The 20,629-nt window shown below is 43.8% G+C and overlaps 1 protein-coding gene across 3 annotated transcripts in view; it reads left to right on the top strand.

Moving 5' to 3' along the window:
* Positions 1-20,329, top strand: part of FAM131B (family with sequence similarity 131 member B) — a 33,807-nt gene extending 13,478 nt beyond the window's left edge. Inside the window, exons 2-7 of one of the 3 annotated variants that reach the window (XM_075510382.1) lie at positions 10,625-10,734; positions 12,197-12,232; positions 14,762-14,855; positions 15,418-15,648; positions 15,974-16,117; positions 16,547-18,479. In XM_075510382.1, the coding sequence (XP_075366497.1) occupies positions 10,625-10,734; positions 12,197-12,232; positions 14,762-14,855; positions 15,418-15,648; positions 15,974-16,117; positions 16,547-17,091 (1,160 nt within the window). In that variant the 3' untranslated portion in view covers positions 17,092-18,479. Of the gene's footprint in view, positions 1-10,624; positions 10,735-12,196; positions 12,233-14,761; positions 14,856-15,417; positions 15,649-15,973; positions 16,118-16,546; positions 18,480-19,206 lie in introns of those variants that run through there. The other 2 variants (XR_012776910.1, XR_012776909.1) reach the window with 2 other exon arrangements.
* Positions 20,330-20,629: the final 300 nt, after the last annotated feature.

Below are 20,629 nucleotides of genomic sequence, written 5' to 3'. Positions count from 1 at the left end.
TGGCTTTCTAGGATTGGGAACAGTTTCTCCCTCATTGGCCTGTACATCTGAAGGGAGCAAAGGCATTCTTGGGAGCTGCACTGGGTCACTCGCATGGAAAAGAATGGATTGGTAAGGAAGTAGTCCCTCAGGCAGAGCCCGTCTCATCAAAGATAGTGGCCTATTCCCCTGCCGGCCAAGGGCCTTGAATTCAGTGCTGACTGGAGCGACCAAAGGTGCAAAGACAGGTGAACCATTCTGAGATCCCATAGCTTGGACCTTCACAGAGGAATGACAGCAACAGTCCCATTCTTCCCAGCTAGCCGTGGCCAGCCCTGCCCTCTTGGCTGTCTTTGAGGGTCCAGCCATGGCCTGAAGTGGCCTCCTCTGGGGATATGGAGGAGGTCTATCTTCTCTCAAGGGATGGGAAATGTTGGGCCCACAGGTATGCTCTCTATATCTGTCCACAAGGTCTGGAGAGGGTTTGGGTCTCCAGGCAATAATGCACAGAGGAAGGAGGCATGAGAGGTAACAATTTTTCCCTGTAAGAAGCCCTATCCCTCCCTGTGTGGGGTTCCCGCAGGTGGGGTGGGTATCTGCTTATGTTGTGACCACTTCCATCCTTCACTGTTTGGAGGGCTAATGACCCCCTCCTGGGCCAGAAAGCAGTCAATTCAGAAGTGTCCCAGGCTCAGCAAGGGAAGCCCTGAATGTCCCCTGAGGAGCTGTGGGTGTACAAGAAGATTCCTGATGTTGAATGATAAAGGACTCTGCTGCTCTCCATCCCATGTCCTGCCCCCACTGTCTGGATGGGGACTCTCCTCTGGCAGAGGGAGTTGTCCTTTGCAGCCCTGCAGGAGAGGGCTGATGAGAAATACCAGCTTCTTCAGGGTAAACAAGGGGAAGATAATGAGGAGAGTAGTATTGGGAAGAGAGGTGAAACAGACATTAGCATCGCCTCTACACCCAGCACCTGGAGGGGCTTGAGGAGAATGAAGAACCCTGAAGAGCCTCTCACCGTGAGCCCTTTACCCATTGGCTCCCAAGGAGTGGCTTGTGTTGCCAGGAAGAAAATCTACTATGGCTTGGAGGTCATTGTCATGGCCTAGGGCATCACTGCCTCTGGAAAATCCCACACTTTGGTTTTGGGGGAGGGTGGTGAGAGGGAGGCAGCAGTCTCGGTGCCTCCTGGCTGACTCTGACCATTGCTGCTGTTCCAAAAGCAGATGCTGGATGGGGACTGTGGCTGAATGTGCAGTGGCTGTGGTAGAGAAGGATGTAGCCACGTGGTTGTATACTCTGGGGCTGCCGGAGTGATACCCCACAGCTGAGGGGGAGGACAGGTGAGGAGAGTGGAGCCTGGAACTGACAGACTGCCGCTGCCCCCATGTGCTGGTGTTTTGAGCAGGCTCTTGTTCTGCTTCTTCCCTCTGACTTGTCCTGCTGGCTAGGGAATGGTAGTGGGCCCAGAGGTGCAGCGGTGGAGTCCCACCTTGGCCTGTTGACATCACCTTGGCAGCAGTGCTGCCCACCCCACAGAGAGGGACTGAGAGCATCCCTGGGGTCAGGGACCCCCATTCCTCCATCTGTCCCAGCGTCTCCACACAGGCAGGGCAATGGGGATGGGCATGTGGGATGTTTTCTAGGTGTTTGTCTATGGTAATGCTTGGGAGAGGGTCCAGAAGTGTGCAGGGGGGGCTGGAAGAGGGGAAGTGGCCCAGGCTGCATGGGGCAGGGTGTGCAGCAGGGCTGGCCCAGGGACAGGCAGGGGCAGGAAAACAGAAGATGAAAAATGTGTAGAGGTGCTGAGGAGGAAGAGAGAGCCTGTGAGGGCTATGGTGTGAATGGGAGAGCCTGGGGGAAAGGAAGGGTAGGGGACCATCTGTATGTGTTTTTCATATGTATAGTAACATCAGGGAGAGGAAGGAAAAGGGTAAAGAGCGGGAGTAAGGCCCCGTGCTGTTCCCTCCCCAAGTCCCTTGGTGTATTGCAGAACCTGAGGACAGCAGGAGGTGATGGAAGCGTGGCCCCTATTTCACCAGGTGGACATGGGGGACAGGCAGGGCCCTCAGAGCCCTTGGGCTCCTGCTTTGTGCAGGGTTATGTTCCAGCTGCAAGTGGGGATGGAGGTATCAGCAGCAGCTGCGATGGCAGTAGTTCTGGAGGCAACAGTGGTAGTGACACCTTTCTCTTCCTGCTCCAGGGTGCAGGGAAGGGAGTTCAGGGAGAAAGGTGCATTGTGATCTGACGGTTGGCTCCTGGGGAGTATTGGGGATGGTTCTTCTTCCCCACTGGTAGAGGTGATACTACGGGACATACATGTCACAACTAATGGTATTCTTATGCTCTAGGACAGTGCCCACGTGACATGCTGGCCACAGAGATTAAAATTTAAACACATATGGAGAGCAATATATGAAATTGCCTGCTGCATATTACTTCTGTAATGTTGGCTATAGGCCAGCAAAAAAGGGCTGCTACCTTGGTTCATATTGGCGTTTTCATAGTTACTGTGCGGAATGAGGCCCCTGGGGACACATTCTCTGCACTTCAGAGAAGCAGTGAAGAATGAGGATAAACCCATTGCTGCTGTTCGCACTGGCTGATACTTGTTCTGCAAATGAGACAGGGCTTTGAGATTTTTTTTAAAAATTGTGTTAATTGGATGTGTTTCATTTTGCAGTACCTCCTCAGCTTAAATGACATGAGTGCTTCTCAGAACAGAACTGCCTGTGTCTAACATTAGGCTCTCTGTTCATCTCCTTTTAGTTGCGAGGACATGGCGTGCAGTAGCCTTTAGTATTGGTTTGAAGGTGTTTCCAGTCAAGAAGAAAAATATTGCTGTTGGAGCTTTGTTCATTAATTATATTTCCTAAACAGCTCTAAAAAGGGACCCAGCTGCAGAAAGAGGCAGAATGGTCTGGAAAAAAATTTAGATTACCCAAATCCAAAGCAAAGATCCTGAGAACTGCCCATCTGATTCCTAATCTTACAGACATATCAGAGCTGTAGGTGTTTTCATTTTTGATCAAAAATTTCCAAGACATCTGTTTTGTGGAGACCAAGACATTTCGCTGCTTTGATGAGCACCACATTTTTCAGCCCTACCTCATCCATGAAAACAGACTTTTTTCTGTTCATCTTCCACAAGTGATTCTGTTGGTAGGTGCCAACAGCAGCTAACTGATTACTATGTTTCCTCATGCAGTACAAGCTCGAATACTTAGACAATTATGTGAATAACTCTGATTGATTGATTTCTCAGCTTTACCTTGGAGAATTGGAATGCTTCCATTTGAGGTTCACCTCAGGGACAGTTCACCTGACAGAGGTTTATTCCTTTCCTTGATGTTGACCTTTTGGCTACCTTTGAATGGCTCTCTGTAAAGCATGCAGGGAAGGAAAAGGTTTCTATGATTATGCTATCTGTCCATCTGTCAGTCCTTCCCAGTAGCTTCAACTGCTTTTATTTTAACCACATTTGACATGACATGATGATGTTGTGTTTGACAAAGATACTACACTCCCACGAGTGTCATGAAAATTGATATCAGGGAAAGAACAATTTAAAGGCTGGTCATAATTACTGCAATTACGTTTGTTGTTTTCTTAGTTGTTCAGGGAAAAGAAGGGAATGGAAAAGAATAATTGAATCATTTACTCTAAATATTGGTCTTTACCAACATTAACATTGGCTACGAATATCAAATGATAATGTTTCTACTGTTTCTGCTGGAAAGTAAAACTTGAGAAACAGAAGAAAGCTTGCTAACAGTGGATAATAGCGGTGCTGGAAATTCACTGTTTAATTAATCTGTTTCTTCTTATGTTAATTGGCATGACACATCAGAAAGCAATTGACACAAATACATGTTTGGTATATGGTGTGCATCTTCACCAGCATCATGTCAGGAAGGATAAAATAGAATTAAAGACTCTAAAGCTGTATTAGTCTATTTAGTGTGGAACAAAATAAAAAGACAAATTAGAGAAGATGTTTAGCATCCAGCACAGAAGTTACAACAAAATAGATTATTAAAGGCTTCTGCATAGATGCAGATGCCTGATTCAAGCATGTACCTTGTTAAATGAACAAAATACAGGCACAGGTACCAAATATAATATTAATGAATACATGGTGGTAATAGGAATTGAGAAAATGTCAAGAGGAAACCCAAGGAGAATGGACTTGTTTAGATTAAGTAATGAGTAATTGTAAACAAGGTGAATTTTCTATGATCACAGAAATGCAAAGAAACTGAAAATATGTCCAACTAAGAAATTCTGTGTCTCCATGATAAACTAAAGTATGTGGCAAAATGAGCTACTGAATAGGAAAAAAGTAGTAATATTAGATCAGCAAGGTGGGACACAGTCATCCAGATTGCTTATTGGATTTTTCCAGTGCATTCATCAAAATAGTCATTATTTCATATTGCTTGGGAATGCTTAGTACACACATTTTCTAATTTCTGAGAGTCCAAAGTTACGATGCTCAAAAAAAAAAAAAAAAAAAGTGGGGAAAAGGGTATTCTCTTTCCCCCGTCTTTTTACCTCTTTAAATGTTTTTCATCTTTGTTATTTAGAAAGGCCCGACTTAAAAATAAGTCTTGATTTTTACCTTAACAGTACTGTAACAGAAAGAGGGATGATATTTTTCCCTCAATGGCTTAGAGGACTTGAGTTGGAACATTACTTCAGTTGTGATGGAGACATCTTTTTCTAATGAGTGTTTGTCAGACTTTTAAAATAAAATTTGTGTTAAGAATACAAAGCAACCATGATCTGCAAACAGTGTGGCTTAATGTATTGATGTATTTCAACTGCTTTGGTTTTATCTCACTGCTTCATATAATTAGCTTCCTACTTGTTCTTCAGTCATCTACTGAGTCTTCCAGAGCAAGGATGGGATTTATGATGTTAAAAACCCCCCAAACAAATAATAAATTTTTTTTAAAAATCAAGACATCTTCAAAAAGTTCAATGAAAATGAAAGCGCTCTATATCCTTTCTATACACACCATACAGAAACAATGACAAGGAAACCAGAAACTCAGTTATCTTTTAACTTTCATCATCTCATTTCAGAACATTTCAATGAGAAATTCAGTAGCATGTGTTTGTAAAAATTCCACTTTAAAATTAGCTTTATGACCCACTTATGTTTTTAAATGCTTATCAGCTGTATATGGAGAGGAGCAAATACTGTTCTGTAAGAGATGATTGATGATAGAATTACAAATGGAATAGTCATGATGATTAGCAGAAGCTGGAATGGAAGATGGATAAGAGAAAAGAAATTATACTGGAGAAGAAATGTACTATTACAAAAGTAAAAAAACCATACTAATTCAAGGGAGAAAGAGGTTGACCAGAGGTTGGATAAAAACAATACTAAAATATGATGTACTGCTTTCAGTTCCTCTTTTCCCACTTCACTGTCCATACTTCTTTCTCATTTTTCATGTTTCTTTCCTTCCATCTGTCAGAGCAGAGCTTGATCTTTCATGTCTGTGGATTAATGTTGCTCTTGCTATTTCTAGAAGAAGAGAAAAAAACCCACTAACCTTTATCCAACTTTCAATAAGAGGAAGTAACATTGCCCCAGGCCCAATGCCAATTAGAACCCAGAGATTTCCTTTTCAACCACAGTGTGGGATGTTGTAACTCTTCAGCAGATATTATTGCATTTAAAAGCATTTAAAAAGAGTTATTTTCTTCCAACATATTTTGTTCTTTCTTAGTACCTGTGAAACTGTTTAGACCAAAATTTTTCAATAATTATTCAGTGTTTATGACTATGGTTCATGCAAGATCACATATTACTCATTCTTTTCCCTTGTCTAGGTAGATGAGATATTTTAACTGGAGAAAAACAGGAATAAATACATTTTATAGGCCTTTAGTTCTACTATTACAGAACAGGTGTGGACTTTGAGACAAGTAATTATTTGATGTTAATATTCTTCAACTATTTGATGCTACCATCTGCCAGAATAGTACTAAAATTTTCCACAGTCAGTGGGCTAGCAGAATTGAGAGCAAAGGTTGAGTGTCATTTGCCAGACTTGGGGGCTGTCAAGTCGCATGTGCTGAGCACCAGACTCCCTGAGGTTGGTTTCTCTCTCTTTGGCTGGGGGAGTCTTTGCAGTGCATTCGCAGCCTGTTCTGCACTGTGTGCCAGGATGTCTATCTAGACTTACAGAAGGGCCATGGCTGTATCCTCAGAAACAGCTGACAGTACAGTAAAAAGACCTAGGGTAAGCAGAGATAAAACAGGCATGACACTGCTACCTGCGCTGAAGGCTTCTGTACAGCTGCCTTCTGCTCTGGAGTGGTGGCCTGTCTCCTGCCTCTCCAGCATCACTGTCTTCATCGGCTCTGCAGCAGGAATGCCCCAGCCCTCCCGTTCTAGTGTGAAGGGTTGCAGATGGAGGGAAGGAGCAGGAGCTGCCTCTACAGGAAGAGGCAACTGGATCCCAGCACACAGGGGCAGGCTTCCGCTCTGCTCTAACTCCAGTTTCATCCTCCCACTGACTTCTGTTGATTCCTCAGCTCACCCTGATTACAGTCAACACCTCCACTCCTTCCCTTACCTGCCCTGTCTAGATTTGCACTTCCCGGCAGTGCCCCTTTCTTCTCCCCTTTACCCCTTCCCTGTTCAAGGGAGACTGCTTACAGTATTTGATTCTAAGCCACAACCAAACCTTAAAGCTGATTGCCAGCTGGGACTGGCAATTGGGCTTTTCACAGGTCTGTCAGGCACTTCCCTTTGCCAGAGATATTTCTAGCCCTAGAAGGTTTGCTTGGATCCCAAACCTAAGAGGTCTCCAGCCACGCTAGGAGTGGGCAACCCATGAGCAGGCCCGCTAAGGCCTTGCCCCTCTCGCTTGAGTCCAAGCACACCCCAAACCTCCCTCTCTCACTTTGCTGAACTCAGGATGGCCAGTCTGATAGGTGGTAGTGCAGCCTGCCACAGCTTTACGAAGCAAAACAGAAAGAAAAGAAACTCCTGTCAAATGGGGAGGCCAAAAGGTAATAAAAGGTTGGGTAGAAGGTAGCAATGATGTGCCTAGGCTTTATGCAGTGATAAAAGAAGTGTTTGCTCAGGGTGGGCTAGTTGCAGCTCTACTCCCCAGCCAGAGGGAGTGAGGGGCCCATCCCATCCAGGTCTGCCATGACAGGATTTAGAGGAAGCCTTGGCAGCCCGGCCCTGGGAGCCTACTGAGGCCTGGGAGTGCAGATGTCTCCAGACCTGCTGGGAAGCTCTGGTGCACACCTTCAAGTGCCCTTATGAGCTAGCAGGGGTGAATCCAGCAGCCCAACAGAGGCAAGGCTGCTACAGCTCCCTGTCCCCAGGCGCAACCAGTAGCCAGGCTGAGCTTGTATTCCTAGTATTCATACACATAAACACGCATACGCAACACATATACCTACATATGTGCCAGCCACACAGATCAGCACAGACACGCTCAGCACTCACACAAACAGCGCCAACGGTCTCATCCTGCTTCTGTCTCTGGTTGAGCACAATGGAGATCCACTATGTACAGCATGGATCCCTCCTGTAGCAGGGCTACTCAGTCTGCCCAGTAGCTGCTCCTGGATCCCAGTCTCCCCAGTTGCTGGCACCTGGACATAGCAGCCCCCAAGGCCACAGCCCCACTGCAGTTGCTGTTACAGACCCCTCACTCACAGACACACATGCACACACACACACAGATCTGTGACAGGTGGCTGGGACTCCTCTGATACTCTGGTAGCCAACTCACCCTGTGGTCTTACCCTCAGGGGCACACATCTGGCACCCAGATCACTTCACCTTCATTTTGGCTGGTGATCATGCATGCATTCATGCGCCCTCACTCGCTCCAGTTGATTTCACTCACTCCGGTCTCTTTAGTTCCTGGCACTTTGACCTCCATCACAAAACTCATGCACCCAGAATAGAGCATCATTCATGCCAGAAAATAGTTAGAAATGGAATTTAACAAGAAGACAGGACAGACTGCACAGAACAAGTGCAGGGAATGGCTAGATAACTGTACTGATCAGCAACCTGTCTACATGCTACCAGCCCCTTTTATCCCTTTATCTATTTTCTCACATTTGTTTGTCCCCAAATCACCTAGATTCCCCCCTTTCCCTGCCGTTGGTTCTTCCCCTAAACATCACATAAATCTAGTGCAATCCCCATATGCTCTTCTCCTGCATCCCATAATGGGTCCCATACCCCTAGGCAGTAACCGCCACCCTCAGTTATGAAGCTTCTTCTGAAAGACACTCCCCCTGACTCATCTTGATGGGCTTTCCCCTGGATCCTGGGGCTGAGGCTCTCCTGGGACAGCCCTGGGAGCAGCCCGGACAGGGTGTCCCTTCCTGTGAGTCCATAATTTGGATTCCCACCTGCCATTGTCCCTCTGTGCACCTCTGGGTGTGTGGAGATGGGCCTTTGGTGGGCTGATGGCTCCTGTGATGGGACTGGGAGCAGCCCAGCAGTGCTGTTTGGGGTCCCCCCCCGCCATTGTCTCTCTGTGCTCCTTTGTGGGTGTGCAGATGAGCTTTTATCACACAACCCAACATGATGCCCTGTGAAGGGGGATGCCTGCAGATGGGAGTCAAATGATCTGATCAGAATTTAGCACAAATTCAGCTCTACACTGATAGCTTATGAATTGATTGTGGTTAATAACAATCACAATTAGAAATAAATAATTGAGCTCACTAAGGCCAAATGCATGCATATGCTTGTCAAGAAAATCAGTCAAGAGGATCACAACCTTGAAAGGTGGTCTTTGTCATGCTCATCATAGCCATGTCCTGCCTCCTCCTGAAGTCTGGCTCTGTCTGACCTCTGTGCTCACCTTTGTAGCATACAGTACAGGAACCTCCTTTTTCTTTTAAGTTCCCTGCAACTTTACTCAGCCTAGTCAGAGGCATATGGGGGATGCTATTAAAGCACTTGATTCTAATTATCCTGATGAACAGAAACATACTTCAAGTGTGAAGGGGTAAATAAGCTTTGGTTCTTTCAGAAAGAGAGATCTTCTTGCACAGCAGAAAATGATGAGATGTGAAGGTGTGGTGGACACCAACTCAAATAGTATTTGCTTTCTGCTGGTTTTCATTTCACCATGTTTAGCCTTTTTAAGGAACCAAATTATTTTTTTGCATTTTGAATTCTAGCTGATGAGTGACTCTGTCTTCCCACCCATAGTGCCTACATGCCTCCTGCAGACCTGTGTAGGGCAGAGCACAGCACCTCATTTCTACCCGGGAAGTGCAGTGATGAACTAGTGTAAATGTGCCAGAGCTGCTAGAATGAGCAAGGGGATTTGTAGATGTCTGTGGAGAAGAAATTTGCTATAAAGAGTAAATAAAAAGCTAAAAGCTAATGAAAATAGAACTATTCACAGTCAATGGCATGTATTTCAAATAGACTAGAGATTGCTGAATTGATCCCAGGAATAGATGATCATTTTGGGAGCTATATTCCTTGCCAGGTTCCAAAAGGCTCAGTTTTAAACACAGTGCAACCTTTTCCTCCATGACATGGAAGCAAATAACTTCTAACAGAATTTGAGGATGGCACAAAGGCTGAATGTTCAGTAAATAGCTATCTGGAGAGAGCAGTCACACAGAGCAGTCCTGGTTACTTGGCTGACTATTTTAAGTTTGCTACTTTGCACACTATTACAATTTAATCTTATTTAATAATCTTAAATTTTATCTTTATTAATTCAATTTTATAATTTCTATTTTATGTTATGAATATTTAATTTTACTTGATCCTTTAAGTTGTATTAAAATGCATCTAAAATCAAATGGCACAGACTCTGCTTTTGAATGGGTGACAATCCCAGAAAGCTGAGCAAAGTGCATAGGGATCTGAGTGAACAAACAGCTGAATGTGAGAATCTACTGCGAGGTTATGGCACAATGGGTTAATGTGACGAGGAGCAGCAAGTAAGTTTTAACTTTATTAGCAGAATGGGTGAGAGCAGTCCTGCATTACTGTGTATGCTTTTATGTCCACATGTGGAAGAACTGAAAAATTTGAGATGTCTTTTTAAAAGAGACACAGATTTATTAAGGGGGCTGGAAAAATGCTCTACAGTAAGAAGCCTAAAGATCTCAGTCTGTTTAGTTTGTCAAGAAGAAAAGTAAGTGTATGAATAACTTTCCTGAAATGTAATGGCAGGTATTAAAAAGGTCTTTAATCTTGCTGAGAATGGCAAAGCAAGGGCACCAACAGCTCTAAGTTGATGTCAGACCAATTCAAATTATAAAGGAGAAATGCCTTTTTAAGTGATGATGGTTTAATATTGGAACAGAATATCAGAAGAATTGGTTCTTTCTCAGTCACACATCATGACTAGATGCTTTTTTTCTGGGGAGCTGTGCTTTAGCCAAGCATACATTATGCTTGAGAAAAACACAAATCACGGGTCTTCATATGGAGATAACTGTGTGAAATATAATATTTGATGATGTACAGGTGGTCTGATTAAAATAGGAAGGTCTGATTTAAGGCTATTGTGGCCTTAAACTCAGTGATTCTCCTGTATGCTGACCTGACTTGGCATAAGACTGCTAGAACAAATTGTAGTGGCATTTAGAAGCCTGATTAGATGTGTTCCCACAGGAAATGAGGTGATTGCAGTAGACTGGAAGGGACTGAAAGATGTGGACCAAATCAATATGGACAGCACCAGTTCACTGCATGGCAGCAGCTTCCATCGACCTTCCACTGAGGTGAGTCCCTGTCCCAGACCCACTTACCCAGGGGGATCAGAAAGTTTCATTTCTTTCTGAGTTCAGAAATGGGTGTTGTGCTTCATGGGCATCACCTGGGAGAGGACCAGAATGTCAGTATGGACGCGAGGATCAGACTTCCATATCTGTGCAGTTTGGCTTGCATTGAATAGAGTTGAGTCACTCCCTTCAGAATATCCATAGTGAGTAAGAATTTGCAAATGAAAGTGACCACTCATGACTGGAGTGGAACAGAACATGAAAAAAACTGTGGCAGTTTTGACAAGTCTGCATTCCTTGAATAACGGATTAATTGAAATGTCCAACACTATGTCTGTCCCAGCTTCTGCACCACAGCCATAAAATCTTTTGAAGAAACACATTTGTCTCCATTTTGATTTTTAGGGATGCATTCACTAGTAGCTCACTGCCAATTGATTTACCATGCAGTATCTCAAGAGCTGGTTCATTTGCTGTTCTGAATTATTGCAGCTTCTGCAATCTTAGATACCTGAATTTTCAGATCTGTAAGGTTCAGGGTATGCAGTCGTGATTAATAAAAAGATCAAAGTTATTTTAAACACATAATATTTGAAGAATCACAAATAATGTTCACAAATAACATTAACAAATAACATACAATTTGCAAAACCTTACAAAGTGCTAATGTATAGGTATTTTTATTTCCTTATTATACCTTGCTGGCTTGGAAGGTAACTCCAAGAAACTTGGAGTTTCATGGAATCCTGGCAGAAGTTGTGGGGCCCAACCTTGTATGGAAAATTCATTTAAATCAAATGCAGATCTAAAAGTCAATGAGCATAAACTATACCTCAGTGAATGTTTTGATTTATGTGAGTGCATACCATAGGTGTAATTGATTAATCTAAATTTTCCTGAGTGTCCACATCCCAAAACCAAGACATTGAGATGTAAGTCCTCCCAGCTGAAGGAAATACACTATGAATTGGTATTGTAATGGCTCATATGGGAAATGGATCAGGTTTGCAAGGGGAAAGTGGGTCAGAATGGACAAATGAAAGACTACAAGAGAAGATAATTTCAGTAGAAAACAATTCTAACTTGCTGTATTATACTCAAAATACATAGGTAGTGTAGCTCCTCCTTGTGTTAGCCTGAAAGCAATGCAGCTCCCACACAGAGGTGCCAGCATTGCAACATTTAGCAAAGAGCTGTTAGAAGGGGAGTCTTATGAAAAGGCATTTGCTTTTCTCTCTTTTACTCTCTATATTATCCTATTCGCTATTGTACCTTCAACCACCGTGATACCTACAGACACCACAATCAACAGCAGGGAACGAAACCAGCTTGAAAGACACAAGTTTTTTTAATACATCAGATGAAGTAGTGGCTGTTGATTATGGCAAACTACTAGAGAGATGCATGGCTGTTTGTGACTTGTTTGTTACACTAATGTGATGTCCTTCTTTGCTTTCTTTAGCAAACACGGACAGATTTCTCCTGGGATGGTATCAATGTGAGTATGTGCCACACCACTGTTCAAATTTCTAGCCATAGGAAGACCAGGATTTGTCTGCTATTGGATACAGTGGAGACCAGAATGACAGAAAGTCTTTAGTGCCACTGAAATTCTGGGAATTGTCTAAGATTCAGAGGATGGTGATAAATTTTTGTTTGCCTCTGGGTCTTTTGCTGTCTGGCAGGCATTTAGATCTGCAGGTGGCTATTAAATTGCTTTTATCCTCTTTGGGACAAATATATGTCATTACATATGTTGTCTTTTTGAGATTTCTGGGCACTGCTAGATAAAAATGGTGTTGTCCAGCATATTTAAAAAATCAGTAGTCTTTGATTAGAGCATCATTTGATCTTCTCCAGGAGTTTGGGAGAAATGTATCCCTCATTTTCAGTTGCATACAGAAGTAAAAGAATTCTTAATGTCCCCTGGGGAAGATGATCAGCACCAGTTAACTTTAGTTAACAGGTGGAGGAAGAAACAAGCGAACATTTTAATAACACATGTTCCTTGTTGCTCTTAATACCTATGCCATGAAAAAATATGATTTTATTTTTTTCTTTTTCACTAATGCAAAAACAGCGTCCTGAAAAGGGAATAATGCATGTTAGTGCTTCCAAACTATTTTTTCTGCTCTGGAGGCTTAAAAAATGTGTTCACATAAATTAGCTTTGATACTTTTGTACACTTGGAAAGGCAGGATAAGAAGCTGCATTTTTGGTAGTATAAGCGTTTTCAAATTTCAGATACTTTCAAAACTTTTAAACGGCTGTCATTTTCTGGTTGTCTGTGGTTTGAAAGCACTTGGGCCACTGAATATCAAGGGGACTTATATTTTTAACTAACCCTTGCCCTACTGACATCTCTTTCATTGTGGCAGTTATGGCTTGGGATCTTTTGCCTAAGCTCAGTTAGAGAAACAAATTGTGCAGGAAAATTATGGTGCATGCAGCAACCGTCTAGAAGAAATGTGTCAGGTTTTTCCTCACTGCACTTCTGTCTAGCTGAAAGCAAGGTACACAAATACATGTTTCCTTAAAGACAGTAGAAGACAGTTTCCTTACTTGCAGTTTCCCATTTTCCAATCCGTTCTGAATCCATGGAGCTCTTTCATAATGCAGCTCTTTCTCTTTCTCATTGTAATTCTGTAGATCTTTGGTATCAAAGCTGGCTCATGAATTTCCTTCCCTTCCCATTCATTCCTGCCTTCATGTCATAGCTCTCCAACCTCACAACCTCTGGGGGCTCACAGCACAGCCCCCAGACTGTCTTGAAACAAATGGATGGATACTGAACAGCAGCACCCAGGCAGGAATGACCAGTGGGGCATAGATGGACATTCTTCAACCAGCTTCATCACCAAAGGAAATGCATCATGGAACACAGGCTGTGTTCTCAACTACACATTTCACTTTTTACTGTTCTTCCCCTGCTTTCTGATTTCTTCACCTCACATGTTACACACGGACGTTCTTGGCTCCAAAGTTACAGGATGCCTTAGCTGCTGCATTTACACTCGGTTTCCAGAGAAACTCATGTCCCATATTTTGGGAATTGACTGGGATTATATGCAGTTCAACATCGTTACAAAGCCTTCCTTTGCCTCCAACTATTTGATGCCTAGTTATTGCTCCTCTCACCTTTTGTGAGGTTTGTGCCTATGACCAAATGCTTGCTTCATGTCAGGATTTAAAAATTCCAGTATCATGGTCACTACTTTTGAGTATCTTTGTGTTTAAAACATGGTGGACTTGATTTTCAGAGAGGTTGAAATGAAGAGCAGAAGCAATGCTTGTTTAGCCCTTGTGAAAATTAAGCCTCATGTGCAATGCTTGGCATCTCTGAAGAAGCCTGATGAATTCGTCTTGAGGGATTGTGTTTTATGATGACGTTTGTGACTGCTGCCTGTCCCCATAGTTTCCCGTCCTTGTTATTCAGGGACTGAGGATGAACATAGAGAAGAGAGTAAAGGGAATTAAGCAGAACTGTAGACCTCATTTCTTTACAGGTAGTTGTAGGTGCTTGAAACAGGATGCATCACTGATACAGTCATGTTAATTTTATTAAGACCATATGAGAAGAAATGAAAACCAAAAGTAACATAGAAAAATTAATATCTGCAGTATGATGCATATATGATGCATTACTGTGTCTTGCCTATCACATTGTCAGCTCCACATTGTGAGCTCTCTGAATTGTCCATCAGCCATGTCTTGCGTCTCTAACAAAGAGTTGGGAACAGTGCAGCATGTCTGTGGAGGACTGGCAGCAGTCAAAGGGAGGCTTCTCACATCCTGCTTCTGCCTCTCCCACTGACCTTGCCTCACTCAGTCCCAACACTATGCAATATCCAGTCCTGGTTAAATAGACTCTAATTTTTCCTTCCCTTCTTTTGTTCTTTTTCTTGTTGCTTGCTTCTGCTCCTCATTTTCCCCCTACCTTCTGGAATACTTATACTGATTTCTCACTTCAATTCACTTCTTTTTCTCTTTCCTGTATATCATTTCTTTGTATTCTCTCTCTTTTCAGCTCTCCATGGAAGATACGACCTCCATCCTCCCCAAGCTGAAACGCAACTCCAATGCTTATGGGATTGGGGCTTTGGCTAAATCATCTTTCTCTGGTGAGGTCCTCAAAATTTGGGTTTATCCTTGGCAGCTTCTCTCCACAGGCCTTCGTGCCTCTTCCCATATCTCCCTGTTGCTCTCCCAGCTGCTCCTTTCTGACTCTTGCCTTTCGAGGCCTTAGAGGAGTTTCCACCACCATGGTTCTAGATACAGAAATCTCTTAGCTGTTGCCCTTTCAAAGAAATTTATCTTACTCCTGTTGGGTTCTCACCATGCACCCCAGCTCAGACATCTTCAATTGCTTTCCCTCAGTCTTGGGTTTAACCTCATTTTCTATTTCTTAGTTTGTTCACTTCCAGGCTTCATCCTTCATGCCCAACTCTGTCCTAAATAGATTCTAGGCAAGGAAGGAAATGGTCTTTCATATTTGGGGTTTCCCTTTTTCCCCCTTCTGAGAGCCAGTCCAAGGAAAGATGGAGAAACTCTGCTGGAGAGTGATACAGTGAAAGGTGGGAGACACCCAACCCAAGGCCTGAACCCTGTCAGGAAAGGAGGGGAGAAGCTCCACTTCCAAGGGAGGTAAACAGCATGGCAGACAACCCTGGAGCTGTGTAATAGCCCCTCCTTGTTTTCTAATGTCTGGCCCCTTAGGGATATCTCGCAGCATGAAGGACCATGTCACAAAGCCAACGGCTATGGGACAAGGTCGTGTGGCTCACATGATTGAATGGCAAGGCTGGGGCAAAGGTAACAGCCAGCAGCAGCAGCACACGCACGAGACAGCACGCAAAGACGCTGATGCCTACTCAGACCTGAGTGATGGTGAAAAGGAGGCCCGGTTCCTTGCAGGTAGCGCTAACTTTTTGGCATGTGGATTGGATTGGTTGGGATGTCCTAGAGCAGAATCCATGAGAGACTAAAGTGCAGGAACCTGAAAAACACACTGAGGAGAGCCTGTGGGTGGTTCAGATGGCTGAAAGAGATAAGAGATTGTGGCTGGAGTATTTCCAATGGAATGCAAAGTGGAGAGGGTGAGGGCCAACTGTGGGTGATGGGTGTTGCTGAGATAGGAGAAGAGTAGGACAGTGTGACCAAGAGATTAGGTTAAAGAGGGTGGTGGGAAGTGGAGACTTTCACACATCCCTGCTTCCCCTCCCTGTCTCCTTTGGCACAGGAGTGATGGAGCAATTTGCTATTTCTGAGGCAACTCTCATGGCCTGGTCCTCCATGGATGGTGAGGATGTGAGTGTAAACTCAAATCAAGAGAACCCAGCAGGCAATTACTCTGAGAACTATCAGGAGCTAATGGAGAGCCAAGGTGAGCTCCAGTGCCTCTCGCTAAACTTGAAACACCCCTTTCCTGCTCTTGTCATGTTGCTCTCTTTCCCTCTACTCTGTTTTATTCTGTAGCCTCAATTTTTGGGATTGGGATCTAGCAGAGGCATCACCTATTTGTGGAGCTGTCCAAGGAATCTAATCTTAACAGGGAGGCTCCAAAGCCCAGTTCCTTTGCCTTTTTTGGGCACACCTTTGGAAAGCTACCAGCTCTTGCTGTCAATTGTGGGTATAACCAGGTTCATCTGCCTACTGCCTAGAACTGCCTTTTCTCTTCACCCTCTTCCCCTCGAAAGGATTTATCTAGCCTGTACAGTGCAGTGCCATGCACAGGCACACAAGCTATCTGAATGAGCCAGCTTGGCCTAGAGAGAGTGTCTAACTGCGTGTTGTTTCCCTCCTTTACTTGCAGAGCATATGGCCCAGACGCAGTATGACAGCTGGCCTCATTCCTACGTCTCGCAGGGCATGTATTGCTTAGGTTCATCCGATGCCTGGGAGACCAGTGACCAGTCCCTCATCGCTTCCCCAGCAACTGGCTCCTACTTAGGCCAGAATTTTGATGAGTCCCAGACAAACCTTCAGGAAAGCATTTTGATTCAGAGCAGCCTTCTCCAGCAGCAACAGCTGCAGCAACAGTGGCAGGAGCAGAACTTCATCCAGAGCACAGGGCTGGTCCATGTGTGGCCCCTGCAGACTGCTCAGGGTGGGGGTGGGGCTGAGTCCAGCACATACGTGGAGGACCACATTGAGGATGAAGGGAACCCACGGCTGGAGAAGGCTCCTCTCTTAAACAAGAAGCCCTCTCCAGAGGAGGATGATGCAGTGTGCCGGGACCTGGAATCACTGTCTCCTCGAGAGGAGATAGAACATGCTGCACTGAGCCGCAAAGTCTCAGATGTCACCTCCTCTGGGGTGCAGTCCTTTGATGAGGAAGAGGGAGAAACAAACAACTGATGCTTTCTGTGAAGTTCTCATCACTGCTGAACAAGGAGAGGGGTGGCAAGGAATGAAATGACAGGGATTCTTCTCTCCAGATCCCCATACTTCCGAGCAGACGCACCTTCCATTCCTGACATTTAATTATTTTTTTAAACAAGAGGAAAATCTCAAAGTGATTGACACATGAAGACCTCTTCTTCCCCTCCACCATGGACACATATTTTTTATTTTCTTTGCTCTGGGCAACACATGTGAGGTGCTTGGAGAGATCTGGATTGGTAAATCATTTCTAAATCTTTTTAATACAAAGTCTTGGCTGTGGATACAAACTCTTCTGGTACTGGGGATGTGGCTGATGAGACAGGCTTGGTATAGGGAGCAGCTATGTGGCTAGAATCCATCTTGGCAGAATGGATGTTGCTCTGTGGACATGGTCATGATAGAATATATGAATATAAACTGGTTTAAAATGAAGATATGGCTTTACAAATATAGATTGCACTAGTATTGTGATTGTGGCTTATACTGAGGATGAGGCTGTATTCAATACTGACTGTACTGAGATGAAAGATGCGCTGTGTAACCAGATCCTCAATAGCACCTTGATATGGTAGGCTCAATGGATACAAACTGCACTCTGTGGGCATGGGCTGTGCTGCAGTACAGATGGTGCGTCTCTGTGGGCATGGCTCACATGGCTCTACTGTGGCATGGAAGAATGGATGCAGATATGAATCTAACCCTGCTCTCAGATATTCATGCTTTGGTCTCTTTCTAATCTTTCATTTATTTGTTTCTCTCTTTGACATTTCTACCTTCCCAGGAGCTGGCGAGAGTGGTGTGTCCTTTTGGCATTGGGCACTGGATGCCAGCGGAAAGGACATTTTCAGCTACAGAGACAGTCATAAAAAGCTGACTCTTGCCAGGGGGCTTGAGAACATGTCCATCTTGGTGCTGCTGCTGTATCCTTCCGTCTTTTCCCTTGCCAGCAGTATGGGGAGACCCAGAGAGTAGGCAGCAGATCCAGGAACAGTGTGTACAGCTATGAGATCACAGATATCCAGTTTACATTGGAGTTTTCAGTTTTTGCTTTTTTTTTTTTTTACCTTTTTATATTGCTGGGTAAGTGTTCCTAACAAAGCCGTTAACAGTGGGAAAGGCCTGTACTCCAGTCATCACTAACAGAAATACTGCACCTTTCCCATTTCTGCTACTCCTTCTGCAGTGCCAAATGTAGCTGGAGGAAAAGGGGTGAGAGGAAGTTTTCTCCTCCTATTTATTTCCTCTTTCTGCCTATATTTTCTTCTTTTGTTTTCCTACCCCCAAGCAATGTAAATAATGCTCAGTACTTGGTCTGTTTCTTTTTCCCTCCCATCTGTTTTTTAGGTGTGGAGAAAGCTGATATCAGGAGTTTCCCTATTTGTACGGGTTCTATTTTTTTTTTTTTTGTTAAAAAAATATGGTTCATTGACTAGGGGGAATTTGGTCTCTTGCAATTCCTCTGCATGTTTCTACAGACCTCCTTTTGGTGGGGAGGAGTTTTGAAAGGAAATTGAACAAACTGTCTGCTCTCAAGCTCTCACCAGAAAATAAACGGGAGCAAAAGCAAAAGAAAAAATTGTACAAGGCTATCATTTTGCTAGAGGACTGAACAGAACCAGCAGAGATTACCCAAATGCTGAGTTTTAATTGCAATACCTCTTGCAGGGAAGCATCAGCAAAGCATGGGTTTAGATCAGATGTTAGATCTGATGAGCTAGAGAAAGGAATTTGCCTGGGCGCTGCCATACTGTCCCAGGGGCAACTCTTTCTCACTTACTCTGACTCATATCAATTCTGTTTAATTCATGATACATTTGTCTCTTCTTTGCCTCCTCTTCAGGCTTGGTGTATTTTGTGGATGACAGGAGAGTGATACATGCTTCTTTCCTGATTCAGGATTAGACCCAGCATATTTGCAGGGAAGAATGTCTGAGGAGAATAAAATGTGACTGAAGTAATATCATCAGGTGTCAGAGTTCAGACAGCTCCTGGCAAGCAAAGCAGATGATGAATTATGGAATTATGGAAAGTATGAATGGGACTCTCAGGTAGAACTTTACCCCACTCAGCTTTTTCCCATTTACACAGGCAGCTGCATGAAGAGGGTCTCCTCTATGAATGCCCAAGTCTTTCCAGCCAAGTCCACTTCAAGCGGATCTGTCTTCCCTCTCCGTTGCACCCCTGAAGGAAAGACCTTTGGGATATTTAAGTAAGACTGGTAATACGGTGTAGGTAAGAGAGAAAAGTTTTTGTGACCACCTTTTTTTACCCATTTGCTTGGGCTTGCTTACATCTCTCTAAGGAGGTAGCTCTTCTCCTGAATGATGACCTTTCAATATATCTTTAAAGATGTTTACACATTCAGGTGCTAACCTCCCCTGGGCAGGAGGGCTTGATAAAGATGATCTCCTACAGTTCTTGCAGGGCCAGTGCTAGCTCATTGTCCTGAACTGGTTTGGGTCTAGCCATGGAACAGGGCCTAGGAAATCACACTAGCCAGAACAGGGAGATGGGGTAAGTGCCAAGAGCACCTCAGCAGATGACTAATGAGTAAATGTTAACCTTTTCTTATTTCTTTTTTAAAAAAGCCTTCAGGGAAACAAAAATGGTCGGTTAGGTTCCTTTGTGGGAGAAGATTTGGGTGGCTTGTTGCTTTTTTCTCCAAACCATTTTGTTCCCACGTGCCTCTCCAGGACCAATCTGGATGTTTACGGTACCTTTCAGAGTAGCTTTGAATGATCCCTCCATGTTGTTTACAGGATTGGGACAAGTGGGTCAACTTGTCCACATTAAAAGAAAAAGAAGTCCTGGACATGTGATACATTTACTAAGATGTCTAATCGATGTCTAAAAGATGTACATTATCTCTGTGCAAGGCAGTGACAGGGAATTATCTACATGGGAAAAAGTGTGAAAAGAATTGACCTTATAGAAAATTCTATGGGGTTCATTAGGAAAAGAAAACCTATCTGTAGAGTTTTCTAACCTCTGTGGAATGGGATAGAGAATTATACGCTACTGTATAATTCCATAACTTGATCTGTAGAAACCTGTAGATAGACTCTTATTCTCTGTGAATTCTGACTGGTTTGAAGACTACTCTCTATATTATCTTTCAAGCTTACTAAATTCTATAAAAGTTTTTCATAAAGGTCTTGACTTTCTGTGAATAATAAAATTTCAGCCTTTTTCTGAAAAAAAGAAAAAGGCTATTTTCCATGACCTCTCTACAATTCAAAAGAGAAATGTATCTGCCTCTACAGTTGCCAGGAGCTTGACTGGAGAGAGCAGGTCTGCCCATCAACACTTGCAACCTGAGTGAGCATCCTGAGCTGAACTGGGAAGGCCGTTTGAATCTCTTTGAAAATGGAAAATCGTTTGTGTAACGTGGCCATTTCTTATGTAACAGGCCTGCTGCTTGTGTGTATCCAATATCAAAGAGAGGGACCTGGAACCTACTGTACATTTCCCAGAAAGGCCATTATTATGTAGCTACACCTGTTCAAGCATA

Source organism: Mycteria americana, chromosome 1, assembly GCF_035582795.1.
Source record: "Mycteria americana isolate JAX WOST 10 ecotype Jacksonville Zoo and Gardens chromosome 1, USCA_MyAme_1.0, whole genome shotgun sequence".
NCBI lineage: Eukaryota > Metazoa > Chordata > Aves > Ciconiiformes > Ciconiidae > Mycteria > Mycteria americana.
This window is presented reverse-complemented; position numbering and strand designations above follow the sequence as displayed.